Raw genomic sequence first — 13,188 nt, forward strand, 5'->3', positions numbered from 1 at the left:
CCCATCCCAATGACCCCAATCCCATCCCCGATGACCCCAATGGCCCCGCTGAGCCCGGCCTCACCTGCGGATGCTGTCCCTGTCCCCCACCTCGTAGGACAGCTCGATGTTGGGGTAGCGGTTGCAGAAGCGCGCCACGTCGGCAATCTGCGCCTCGGGCAGCTGCAGCAGCGCCGTGCGCTCCTCGTCCTCCATCTCCATGATGTCAAACACGCTCTCCACGCCCTGCAGTGCCCACAGTCGGCCCAAGGTGTCCCCAAGGTGTCCCTTGGGTATCCCCAAGGTATCCCTTGGGTGCCCCCTGGGTGTCCCCAAGGTGTCCCCTGGGTCCCAAGGTGCTCCCTGGGTGTCTCCTTGGTCTCAAGGTGGCCCACAAGTGCCCCAAAAATGTCCCCAAAGTGTCCCCAAGATGTCCCTAAAATGTCCCTTGGATGTCCCTTAGGTATCCCCAAGGTGTCCCCAGAGTGTCCTGTGGGTGTCCCTTGGATGTCCCTTAGGTGCCCCAGAGTGTCCCCAAGGTGTCCCCTGGGCATCCCCTGGATATCCCTAGAACGTCCCCAAGGTGTCTCCCAGGTGTCCCCAGGTGTCCCCAAGGTGTCCCCAGGTGTCCCCGGGCCGTACCTTGTCCGTGCAGCGTTTGATGTGCTCGGAGGTGAAGTGGGGCAGCTGCTTCAGGTACGAATCCTTGGACCACATGGCCTGGGTGACCATCTGGGCCAGCTCCATGGCGGCCAGCGCCGGGCTCAGCCACCCATTGCTGGACAGCACGTCCACGCAGGCCTGGATCAGCCGGATGGCCTGGACAGATGGACAGAGGGACAGGGATGGTCAGTGACATGGACAGGGATGGGGACCTCATGGGATGGAGCCAGGCTGGAGCAGTTCCTGCAGAACTGGCCCCACTGAAGAGTGACCACATGGGGCAAGCCCTGGAGAGCTGGCCCCATAGGATGGACCCAGGATGGAATTCCCAGAGAACTGACCCCATGGGATGGATCAGTCCTGGAGAACTGACCCTATGGGATGGAGCCAGGCTGGAATTCCTGCAGAATTGACCCCATAGATGGAGCCAGGATGGAATTCCTGGAGAACTGGCCCCATGGGATGGAATTCCCAGAGAACTGACCCCATGGGATGGATCAGTCCTGGAGAACTGACCCTATGGGATGGAGCCAGGCTGGAATTCCTGCAGAATTGACCCCATAGATGGACCCAGGATGGAATTCCCAGAGAACTGGCCCCATGGGATGGAATTCCCAGAGAACTGACCCCATGGGATAGAGGAACCCCTGAAGAACCTCATTATCCTGCCCCGCTTTCCTCGGCCACAAATCCCACCCCACCCCATGATGGATGGGGGATCTCTCCAGCTCCTCATCCCAAGGACCCTTCGCTGCACTCCCCATGCCCCGAGCGGGGTTTTGGGGTCCCACCTTGCTGAGGATCTCCTCGGTGTCCGACTGCAGCTCCGCGCTCAGCTGCATGCGGGACAGGTGGGCCTGCAGCAGCAGGTTGGTCTTGACGTGGGGGTCGTTGAATTTGGGGTTGGTCAGCTTGTGGGGCACCTTCTGGGACAGCTGGGGGTGCAGGAGAAACCCTTTAGTGCCCAACCCCCAAACCGGTGCTTGACCCCAAAATCAGCTTCATCACCGGGGTGGAGGAGGGAGAGAGGTTTTGGGATTGTGGAATTAATGGGGTTGGGATTGTTGAGTGCTCATCCCATTCCATTCCATCCCAATCCCACAGATCCCATTCCATCCCACCATTCCCATTGATCCCATCCCATCAATCCTACTGATCCCATCCCATCCCATCAATCCTACTGATCCTATTCTCAAACCCATCCCATGGATCCCATTGACCCCATCCCAAGGATCCCATCCCGATGCCAGACCTGGCGCAGCAGGTTGTCCTTGTGGTGCTGGATGGGGATGTTCCCATTGATCCCACCCCATTCTGTTGATCCCATTGACCCCATCCCATTGATCCCAATGATCCCAACGACCCCATTCCATGGATCCCATTGACCCCATTGACCCCATCCCATTGATCCCACTGACCCCAGACCTGGCGCAGCAGGTTGTCCTCGTGGTGCCGGATGGGGATGTTCCCATTGACCCCATTCCATGGATCCCAATGATCCCACTGATCCCACTGACCCCATCCCATTGATCCCATCCCATTGACCCCAGACCTGGCGCAGCAGGTTGTCCTCGTGGTGCCGGATGGGGATGTTCCCATTGATCCCATCCCATTCTGTTGATCCCATTGACCCCATCCCATTGATCCCAATGATCCCACTGACCCCACTGATCCCATTCACCCCATCCCATTGATCCCATTGACCCCATCCCATTGACCCCAGACCTGGCGCAGCAGGTTGTCCTCGTGGTGCCGGATGGGGATGTTCCCATTGATCCCATCCCATTCTGTTGATCTCATTCACCCCATCCCATTGATCCCATTGATCCCATCCCAATGACCCCAGACCTGGCGCAGCAGGTTGTCCTCGTGGTGCCGGATGGGGATGTTCCCATTGACCCCATTCCATGGATCCCAATGATCCCACTGATCCCACTGACCCCATTGATCCCATTGATCCCATTGACCCCAGACCTGGCGCAGCAGGTTGTCCTCGTGGTGCCGGATGGGGATGTTCTCGTACTCGGCGGCGTTGGAGATGATCTCCAGCAGCCCCCGCACCTTGGTCTTGGCGTTGAGGGACATGCTGAACAGTTCTGGGAGAAAACATGCAAAAAGTTGGAAATTTTGGGGAGAAAATACAAAAAAAATGGGAATTTGTGGGGGAAATCCCAAAACAGGGATTTTCTGGAAGGAAAATAAACGAATAGGGATTTTTTTGGGACAACACCCAAACCCATGGATGTTTTTGGTGAAAACCCCCAAACCCATGGATATTTTTGGGGGGAAAACCCCCAAACCCATAGATTTTTTTTGGGGAAAACCCCCAAACCCATAGATTTTTTGGTGGAACTCCCAAACTCATGGATTTTTTGGTGGAACCCCCATACCCATGGATTATTTTTTGTGAAACCTCCAAACCCATAGATTTTTTGGGTTCAAACCCCCAAACCCCATGGATTTTTTGGGTCCAAACCCCCAACCCCATGGAATTTCTTAGGAAAAGAGCGGAATCCCGTGGTTCTGGGGCACCTATGGTGGTGTAGTTGATGTAGTAGTAGGCAGCGATCATGCCCAGGTTGAGCGGCGCCACGTCCATCTCGTCCTCGATGCTGATGCACTTGGACTGCTCCAGGTCGCTGAGCGTCTGCTCCACCAGCTCCGACAGGTGATCCGACAGGTGCCGGTGGGACACGCCTGCGGCGGGATCGGGGGGTCACGGGGATGATGGGATCGGGATGGGAATGATGGGATGGAATGATGGGGTTGGGATGTGGTGGGGTAAAGGGATCATGGGATAATGGGATGAGTTAATGGGATAAGATGATGGGATAATGGGATGGGGTAATGGGAAAATGGGATGATATAATGGGATCGGGTAATGGGATAATGGAGGGATGGGATAATGGAGGGATGGGATAGGATGGGACCCATGGGATGGGATGGGAAATGATGGGACAAGATGGGATTGCCAGCAGCACCATTTCCACCCCAGGACCTTCTGAGGGGTCATTCCCAGGCTGCAGGAGCTCCCTGCTGGCACACAGACCCCATTCCCACCTTGCAGGTTGTAGTAGTTGGGGTTCTGGGTCATCCTGCGGTACAGGAAGGTCCAGGTCAGGTAGTCCACGGCGTCCTGCTTGTTCTCGATGGTCTTGGTGACGATCTCGGCGTTGAAGTGGTCGTGCATGCAGTGATCCAGGTGAGACTCCACCGGCAGAGGCTCGTACAGGAACTTCTTGAAGAAATCCTGCGGCAGGAGGGGCAGGAAAAGGGAAAGAATTCTTGATTTCATCCCAAAAATGGTGTGGGAACGCCCAGTGCGGCGCGGGTTTGGGCTGTCGCCGTGGTGATCCCAACCCTGAGTGAGGGTTTGGATCCTGTCCCGTCCCATTCCATTCCATTCGTCCCATGGATCCCATCCCATCATTTCCATCCCATCCCATTGATCTCTTGGATCCCATTCCATCTCAGCCCATTGACCCTGTTGCTCCCATCCCATTCATCCCACCCCATTCATCCCATCCCATCGTTCCTTTCCCATCCCTCCCATTCCATCATTCCCATCCCATCCCATCCACCCTATCCATTCCCACTGATCCCACCCCAACCCTGGTGAGGCTCATCCACCATCTGGAGGCGGCCAACCCCAGCTGGAATCCCGGGAATGCCCCGGATCCATCCATGTCCCACCTTCTTGGAGCCCTGGCACATGATGACGCAGCGCCCCTCGTCGTCCTGCAGCGGGCGGTTGGCGTGGCCGACCATCTGCAGCACGTCGTAGATGGGGTAATCCACGTACCTGCACGGCCACGGCGTCAGCAGCGCCCCAGGGATCCCCATCCCCATCCCAATCCCAATCCCATCCACCCTATCCCACCTGGGATCCCAATCCCATCCATCCTATCCCACCTGGGATCCCAATCCTATTCTACCTGGGATCCCAATCCCATCCATCCATCCATCCATCCATCCATCCATCCATCCATCCATCCATCCATCCATCCATCCATCCATCCCACCTGGGATCCCAATCCCATCCTCAATCCCAATCCAATCCCATCCTACCCCATCCCACACCCAATCCCACCCCACCTCAAACCCAATCCCATTCCAATCCAATCCCAATCCCCAATCCCATCCCATCAATCTCATCCCATCACATCCGATGGATCCCATCCTATCCCAATCTCATCTCATCCCACCCCATCCATCCCAATCCCAATCCCATCCCAATCCCACCCCGAGGGATCGGGGCTGGGCTCACGCGTGGATCTTGCCGTTGTAGTACTGCGTGTCCATGATGATCACCAGGTGGGCTGAGATGTTCATGCCCCAGCAGAGGCTGCGCGAGGCCACCATCACCTGCACGGCTCCTGGGGGCGGGAGGGCACCCGGGGTCAGGGGGGACAGAGACCCCGGGACTCGGGGCACTCAGAGAGGGGGGCGGGGAATATTCCGGAATTTCTGGGGGTGGGAGGTGGAGATTCATCGAATCCCAGTCTCTGTCCCATCCACCCCACCCTGATCCCAATCCCGATCCCAGTCTCTATCCCTTCCAATCCTACTCAACCATCCCATCCCCAAAATCAATCTTACCCCATCCCAATCCTGATTCCAACCCCAATCTCTATCCCATCCCATCCTATCCTATCCATCCCATCCCATCCCATCAATCCCAACCCTAAAATCAATCTCATCCAATCCCAATCCTGATTCCAATCCCGATCTCTATTCCATCCCAGCCCCAAGATCAATCCCAGCCGATCCCGACGCCGACCCCGCTGTGCCCTGACCGGAGCTGAAGAGCTGCTCCACCACGCGCCGCTCCATGGCCGTGAGCCCCTCGTGCAGGTACCCGACCCCGTTCACCAGCGTCTCCTTCAGCGTGGGGTCGCTCAGCTTCTCCAGGTACGGCACCAGGTCCTTCTCGGCACAGTGCAGGAACCTGTGGGGTATCCGGGAATTGGTCAGACTTCAGGATCTCCCATCCCATCCTAATCACAATCCCATCCCATCCCATCCCTTTGACCCATTACCTCCTTTGATCCCATCCCCTTAATCCCACTGATCCCAATCCAAATCCCATCCCAATCCCATTCCATCCAACCCCACCCCATGATCCCCTTCTTGTCCAGGCCAAGTCCCCTCAGCTCCCTCAGGAATTCCCCATCTCCACCTCCAACTCCATAACCCAAGCCTGGACCTTCTCCAACTCCATAACCCATCCCATCTCCCTCAGGAACTCCCCATCCCTGGATGTTCTCCAGCCCCACAGCCCATCCCGTGGTGTCCCCAGGTGTCCCCCAGGTGCCACCTGTGGCGCTGGACGTCAGAGGCGCAGGTGGTCAGGATGTTGATGGCCGTGAGCCGGGTCTGTTTGCGGGACGGGACGAAGACCAGGACGGGCTTTTTGGGCGAGTGCTTCATCACGGCGTGGTACACGGGCTTGGCCATGGACAGCAGCCGCGTCTGCGTGTGGCTGATGTTGAAACCCTGCCAAAAACCCCAAATCCAGATGGATCCCAAAGGATTCCCTGCCAAACTGGTGGGAAATCTTGGAAAACTCGCGTAATTCCGGCACGGAAATGATTGATCCCTGGATTGGTGATCAATGGCCAATGCCAATCTCAATCCCAATGGATCGTGGCCAAGAATTACCAATGATCCCAAGGGATTCTGGCCAAGAACTATCAATGATCCCAAGGGGTCATGGCCAAGAATTACCAATGATTAGGCCACGAATCATGTCCAAGAATTAGCTGGCCAAAATCCCAAGGGATCCTGGCCAAGTACTACCAACAATCCCAAGGGATCGTGGCCAAGAATGACCAACAATCCCAACTGATCACAGCCAAGGGTTACCAATGATCCCAAGGGATTTTTCCAAAAATCCCAGCCATTCCCGTCCCTACCTGGATGTGCAGCTCCAGGGGCACGGGGCGCACGTTGGGGTGGAAGTTGAAGGTGGCGGTGGCACTGCAGCCCAGCCAGTGCGCCACGTCCTTGGCATTGGACAGCGACGAGCTCAGCGCCACGATGCGGATCGGCCGCTCGATCTGCGACGAGATGTAGCGCATGCGCGAGCAGATCACCTCCAGCACGGGCTGTGGGGGGATAAACGGGATCAGGAATGGGACTGGGAATGGGATCCAGTCAGGAGAATCCATGGAAATCCCTCCTGAGCTTCCTGAGAGATACAGATGGAGCAGGAGCGGGAGCAGGAGCAGGATCAGAAATGGGATCAGGACCAGGATCAGAAGCCGGATCAGGAATGGGATCAGGACCAGGATCAGAAGCAGGATCAAGAGTGGGATCAGAAGCAAGATCAGGAATGGGATCAGGAGCGGGATCAGGACTGCTCCTGGCTGAGATCCGTCCAGGACACCGCATGGAAATGGAAACCCCTTCTGACCTTCCCATCCCATCCCACCTCATCCCATCGGATCAATTCCCACCAGCAAAACCTTCTCCAAAACAACTCAAAATCCCACTGGGAACCTCCCATTCCGGGCCGGACCCGTCCCCACCCCACTGCCAGGACTCTCACCCCGTTCTCGCCCCCGATCAGGTGCACTTCATCCACGATGAACAGGTTGACGTTCTGGACGTTCTTGCGCTGCTTCCAGCGGCGGGAGAGGATATCCCACTTTTCTGGGGTGCTGATGATGATGTTCCCCTTGCCCAGCAGCTTCAGGTCCGTGCTGGTCTCCCCCGTGAGCAGCACCACCTTCTTGTTGAGGCGCTCCTGGAATTTCTCGTACCAATCCATGAAAACCTGGGGAAATGGGAAGTAGCCTTGAATCCGGAGTTCCCAACAGATTTATCCAGGATTCATACAGGAGAGGCGGCATAATCCCCAAAATGGGGGTGATTCCCATCTAATTCCTCTCAAATTGGGGCAATTCCCACCAAATTCCTCTCAAACTGGGGTAATTCCCACCCAATTCCCCTCAAAATGGGGCAATTCCCTCCAAATTCCTCTCAAACTGGGGCAATTCCTGCCAAATTCCTGGGGAATTCCCACCAGACCAGTCTTATCCCAAAACTGGGGCAATTCCCTCCAAGTTCCTCTCAAAATGGGGCACTTCCCACCAAAATGGGGCAATTCCCAACAAGCTCCTCTCAAACTGGGGCCATTCCCACCAAATTCTCCTCAAAATTGGGCAATTCCCCCCAAATTCCTCTCATATTTCCCTCATATTGGGGCGATTCCCACCCAATTTCTCTCAAAATGGGGCAATTCCCACCAAATTCCTCTCAAAATGGGGCAATTCCCACCGAATTCCTCTCATATTTCCCTCAAATTGGGGCGATTTCCACCCAACTCCTCTCATATTTCCCTCAAATTGGGGCGATTCCCACCCAACTCCTCTCAAAATGGGGCAATTCCCACCAAACTGGGGCAATTCCCACCAAACTCCCCTCAAAACTGGGGCAATTCCCACCAAACTCCCCTCAAAACTGTACAATTCCCTCCAAACTCCCCCCGAACTCAAGCGATTCCCCAGTGCCCCCCGTAACCCGCCCCCGGAAGCAGCAGGGACGGCCAAACCCCGAGCGGATCCCGAAGAACCTGAGGCGTGAAGGTGGGGCAAATTCCCAGCCCCAGGGAATTCCCGGGGCCCCACCTGCTCGGCCAGGGCCTCCATGGGGGTGATGTAGACGCAGCGGCCCTCGGAGTTCTGCAGGAGCATGCGCAGGATGGCGAACTCGGCGCAGATGGTTTTGCCGCTGCCCGTGGGCGCGCCCACGAAGACGTTGTCGTCGCTGTTGTACACCGTGTTGAACACTGGGCAAACCCGTGGGTTCGGGAGGGGGGAAAAACAAACCAAAAATTTGGGAATGGGGTGAGGATCCGGCCGGAGGGAGAGGAGATCTGGGGAATGTCTTTAGGGGTAAACCACTGATCCCGAAATTCTGGGAGAGGGGATAAACCATGGATCCAAAAACTCTGGGAGAGGGGATAAAGCACAGACCCCAATACTCTGGGACAGGGGATAAACCACAGTCCCAAAAGTCTGGGAGAGGGGATAAACCACGGATCCCAAATCTCTTGGAGAGAGGATAATCCATGGATCCCAAAAGTCTGGGAATGGAGATAAAGCATGGATCCCAAAATTTTGGGAGAGATAAACCACGGATCCCAAAACTCTGGGAGAGGTGATAAACCACAGATCTGAAAACTTTGGGAACAGGTTAAACCATGGATCCCAAAACTCTGGGAATACAGGATTAACCACGGATCCCAAAACTGGGAATAGTGAATCATCCACGGACCCCAAAACTCTGGGAGAGATGAAATCCACATGGAACAAGCAGAAGGACCAACCACAACCTCCAGAACCTGCTGAACCCATCCAAAACCCCAAACCCACAAACCACCCCGCGATTCCCCATCCCCCCCCCCGCCAAAAAAATTCCAGCCAAAACCACCAAATCCTGGGAAATCCCGGCGGGATGAGGACCTGGAAGCCTCACCTTGAGTCTGGATGGGGTTGAAGAAGGGGAACTTGTCCTGGTAGAGGCTCTCGAAGGCGCTGTTGCGCAGCGCCGACACCGGCAGCGGCTGCAGGTCCAGCAGCTCCGTGGGCGGCGGGTATTTTTCCGGAAGGATCAGGTGCCGGAAAGAAACGGGGAGTTGGGTCTCACAGGCTGGAGGATGGAAAGAATTCCTGAAATTTTTTTGAGGTGGGCGGATCCAGGGGGTCTGGATCTGCCACGGGGGTGGGGTTGGAAGGATGGGAAATGGATTGCGGGGGTTTGGGAGAAGGGATTAACCCAGAATTCCAAAGGTTTGGGAATAGGGATAAAAATCAGATTGCAAAGGTTTGGGAAAGGGGATAAACCCGGAATTCCAAAGGTTTGGGAATGGGGATAAACCCGGAATTCCAAAGATTTGGGAATGGGGATAAACCCGGAATTCCAAAGGTTTGGGAAAGGGAATAAAAACCCAGAATTCCAAAGATTTGGGAATAGGATAAAAAACATATTCCAAAGGTTTGGGAATAGGGATAAAAATCAGATTGCAAAGGTTTGGGAAAGGGGATAAACCTGGAATTCCAAAGGTTTGGGAATGGGGATAAACCCGGAATTCCAAAGGTTTGGGAATGGGGATAAACCCGGAATTCCAAAGGTTTGGGAAAGGGAATAAAAACCCAGAATTCCAAAGATTTGGGAATAGGATAAAAAACATATTCCAAAGGTTTGGGAATAGGGAAAAAAACAGATTCCAAAGGTTTGCGAGAGGGGATAAATCCGGAATTCCAAAGGTTTGGAAACAGGGTTAAAAAACAGACTCCAAAGTTCTGGAAGAAGGGAATAAAAACCAGATCCCAAAGCTCTGGGAGAAGGGGTAAAAAAACGCCCAGGAAAAACCAGGAATAAACCCCTGGAAAAACTCAGAATAAACCCCAATAAAGAGGCACTCACAGAGCCAAAAAACCCGGGATAAACCTCAGGAAAAACCAGGAATAAAGCCCAGGAAAAAATAGGAATAAATCCCAGAAAAAAATAGGAATAAATCCCAGAAAAAAATAGGAATAAATCCCAGAAAAAAAACTGTGGAAAAAAGCAGGAAAAAACCCAGGAATAAAAGCAGAAAAAAAAAAAAAACCAGGAATAAAAGCATGAATAAACCCAGGAAAAGGGGCACTCACAGAGCCAGCGGTCGGACACCACCCGGATGAAATACTGGGGAGGCAGAGGCTCGAAGACGGGCACAAAAAATGTCACCAGGTGCTCATCCTGGGCATATTTGGCCTTGAGCAGGAAATATTCGTGGTGCAGGATCACCTCGCTGTCCACGTCCTCCACCAGGATCCAGAAGGCCTCGGAGGAGCCGTGAACCTGGGAAAAAAAAGGGAAAATTCTCAATTCCCTGTCCCAGCCCTCACAATTCCAAGTGCTCCAGCCTCAAAATGGATCCTTTTCATCCCAGGATTGTGTTTTGCCCTGTGGTTTTTAAAACCGACCCCAGATTTTTGGGTTTTGCGTGATCAGGGCATTTTCCCTGATGATTTCCACACCTCAACCTCACAATTCCTCATTTCCCCTCACAATTTCCACCCCTCCACTCCAAAATCCCCCCATTTTCCCTCACAATTTCCACAGCCCAACCCAATAAATCCCATTATTCCTTCCCATCAGGGCATTTTCCTTTCATGATTTCCACATCATAGCCCCATTATCCCTCACATTTTCCCTCACAATTTCAACCCCCCCACCCCAGAACCCCCCATTTTCCCTCACGATTTCCACCTCCCCATTCCCAAAATCCCCCATTTTTCCTCACAATTTTCAACCCCACCCCCAGAATTCCCCATTTTCCCCTCACATTTTCCCTCAGGATTTCCACACCCCAACCCCATAAATGCCATTTTCCCCCTAATCAGGGCATTTTCCCCTCATGATTTCCACATCCTAGCCCCAGAATTCCCCATTTTCCCCAACAATTCCCACTCTACCACCCCAAAATCCCCCATTTCCCCTCATGATTACCCCCTTTCCCACCTTCTCGTCCCACTGGAAGTCGGGCGCGATGGTGAGCTCCACCTTGAGCGTGGAGCGCGTGATGGGCTGCAGGTGCACGGACAGCTCCAGCTTCGGGAACAAGTGCACGTATTTATGGATGGTTTTCCCCATTTTCGGCATCCGGATCAGCTCTCCTGTGAGGGGGGGAAAAAAAAAAATAAGGGATGGGGTCAGGATGGATCCCAAAAAGAGCGGGATTCGGAGAGTGAGGCCTCTGCAGCTGGTCCAGACAATGAGGGAAATTCCTGGAGAAATTCCCCAATTTCTGAGGCAAAATCCCCCATTTCTGAGGCAAAATCCCCCATTTCTGAGGCAAAATCCCCCATTTCTGAGGCAAAATCCCCCAACTGGAAATGGAGTAATTTCCCCACTTCTGAGGGGATATCCTAGAGAAATTCCCCATCTCTGAAGGGATATCCTGCAGAAATTCCCCATTTCTGAGGGAAAATTCTGGAGAAATTACCCCCATTTCTGAGGAAAACTCCCCCATTTGGGAAGGAAAATCCTGGAGAAATTCCCCACCCTCAAAATGAAGATGTTTCTTCTCAAAATCCCATCTAATCCAGGATTTGGGGGATTTTAACCTGCATTTGGGGGATTTTAACCCAGATTTGGGGGTTTTTAACCCAGATTTGGGGGTTTTTAACCCAGATTTGGGGGATTTTCCCATGCCACAATCCCAAACCCCTGCCCAGCCCGAATTTGGGGGATTTTAGCCTGAATTTTGGAGATTTTAACCTGAATTCAGGAGATTTTAACCCAGATTCAGGGAATTCTCCCATGCCATGATCCTGAACCCCTCCCCATCCCCAATTTCAGGGATTTTCCCCCCGTTTCAGCACCGATCTCGTTGTGGTTGAGGTCGTAGAGGCGCTCGAAGGGGAAATTCTTCTTCTCGATCTTCTTCACCACCTCCTCGGGCAGCTTCTTGAACTGGCGCAGGGGACACATGGACTGCCACCTGTGGGGACAAGCCGGGGGCTCATGGAACTGCAGGAATTTTGGGGGAATTTTGGGGAATTCTGCAGGATCAGGGCTCACATGCGCTTGTCGATCATCTTGCAGAGGTTGAGGGTCTTGTCGGTGAGCTGGGCCCAGCCGCGGTTCAGGACGATCTCAAAGATGGCTCTCATCAGCCTCCCGGCCGACTGCAGGGCAGGGAAGGGTTTTGGGGTCACATCCTGGACGTTCCCAAATTCCCATCCCAACCCCTGGGCCAGCTCGGAAGGGTTTGGGGTGGGAATGACCCAAAATCCCAACTGGTGTCACCCAAACCGGTGCCATCGCACAGCGTTGGCCTTGGACACTTCCAGGGGTCCCCAGCTGCTCTGAGAATTCCATCCCAGCCACTCACAGGGAAAATCCCTTCCCAAAATCCCACCTAAATCTCCACATGGAATCATGGAATGGTTTGGGTTGGAAGGAACCTTAAAGCTCATCAAGTTCCACCATACGTTGGGACATTTTCCACTGTCCCAGGCGGCTCCAACCTGGCCTTGGACACTTGCAGGGATCCCAGCTGCTCTGGGAATTCCATCCCAACCCCTCACCAATCCCACTGGGAATTCTGAGGGAATTCCTGGCTCACCTGGGTGACGTAGACCATGTCGGCCATGAGGGCGAACCCCTCCAGCTTCAGCTGTGAGATGAAGGCCTGGAGCAGGACGTTGATCTGGGAATGGCAATGGAAAAACCACCTGGAGCTTAATTCCCAAGGAAACCTCCTTTTCCTGTTCCCCAATTTCCCAAAAAAGCTGCTTTTCCTGGTTCCAAATTTCCAAAGAAACCTCCTTTTCCTGACTCCTAGTTTTCCATGAAAGCTGCTTATCCTGGCTCCAAATTCCTGAGAAAGCTGCTTTTCGTGTTTCCAAATTTCCAAGGAAAGCTGCTTTTCGTGTTTCCAAATTTCCAAGGAAATTTCCTTTTCCTGGTCCCAAATATCCCAAGAAATCTGCTTCTCCTGGCACACAATTCCCTTCTCCCACCTCCTTTCCATCCTTCCCTCAATCCCAC

The 13,188-nt window shown here is 53.9% G+C and overlaps 1 protein-coding gene across 1 annotated transcript in view; it reads right to left on the reverse strand.

Moving 5' to 3' along the window:
• SNRNP200 (small nuclear ribonucleoprotein U5 subunit 200) overlaps positions 1-13,188 on the reverse strand; it is a 35,625-nt gene that overhangs the window by 1,828 nt on the left and 20,609 nt on the right. Inside the window, exons 24-42 of the mRNA XM_036396599.2 lie at positions 12,764-12,847; positions 12,217-12,323; positions 12,018-12,136; positions 11,155-11,309; positions 10,302-10,491; positions 9,124-9,297; positions 8,274-8,434; positions 7,193-7,420; positions 6,558-6,749; positions 5,960-6,138; positions 5,439-5,590; positions 4,910-5,018; positions 4,336-4,444; positions 3,703-3,892; positions 3,175-3,339; positions 2,617-2,738; positions 1,434-1,577; positions 622-798; positions 65-225 (exon numbers count right to left, since the gene is read on the reverse strand). Coding sequence (XP_036252492.1) covers positions 65-225; positions 622-798; positions 1,434-1,577; positions 2,617-2,738; positions 3,175-3,339; positions 3,703-3,892; positions 4,336-4,444; positions 4,910-5,018; positions 5,439-5,590; positions 5,960-6,138; positions 6,558-6,749; positions 7,193-7,420; positions 8,274-8,434; positions 9,124-9,297; positions 10,302-10,491; positions 11,155-11,309; positions 12,018-12,136; positions 12,217-12,323; positions 12,764-12,847 — 2,918 coding nt within the window. The remainder of the gene's footprint in view (positions 1-64; positions 226-621; positions 799-1,433; positions 1,578-2,616; positions 2,739-3,174; positions 3,340-3,702; positions 3,893-4,335; positions 4,445-4,909; positions 5,019-5,438; positions 5,591-5,959; positions 6,139-6,557; positions 6,750-7,192; positions 7,421-8,273; positions 8,435-9,123; positions 9,298-10,301; positions 10,492-11,154; positions 11,310-12,017; positions 12,137-12,216; positions 12,324-12,763; positions 12,848-13,188) is intronic.

This window comes from Molothrus ater, chromosome 28, assembly GCF_012460135.2.
Source record: "Molothrus ater isolate BHLD 08-10-18 breed brown headed cowbird chromosome 28, BPBGC_Mater_1.1, whole genome shotgun sequence".
NCBI classification, from domain to species: Eukaryota; Metazoa; Chordata; class Aves; order Passeriformes; family Icteridae; genus Molothrus; species Molothrus ater.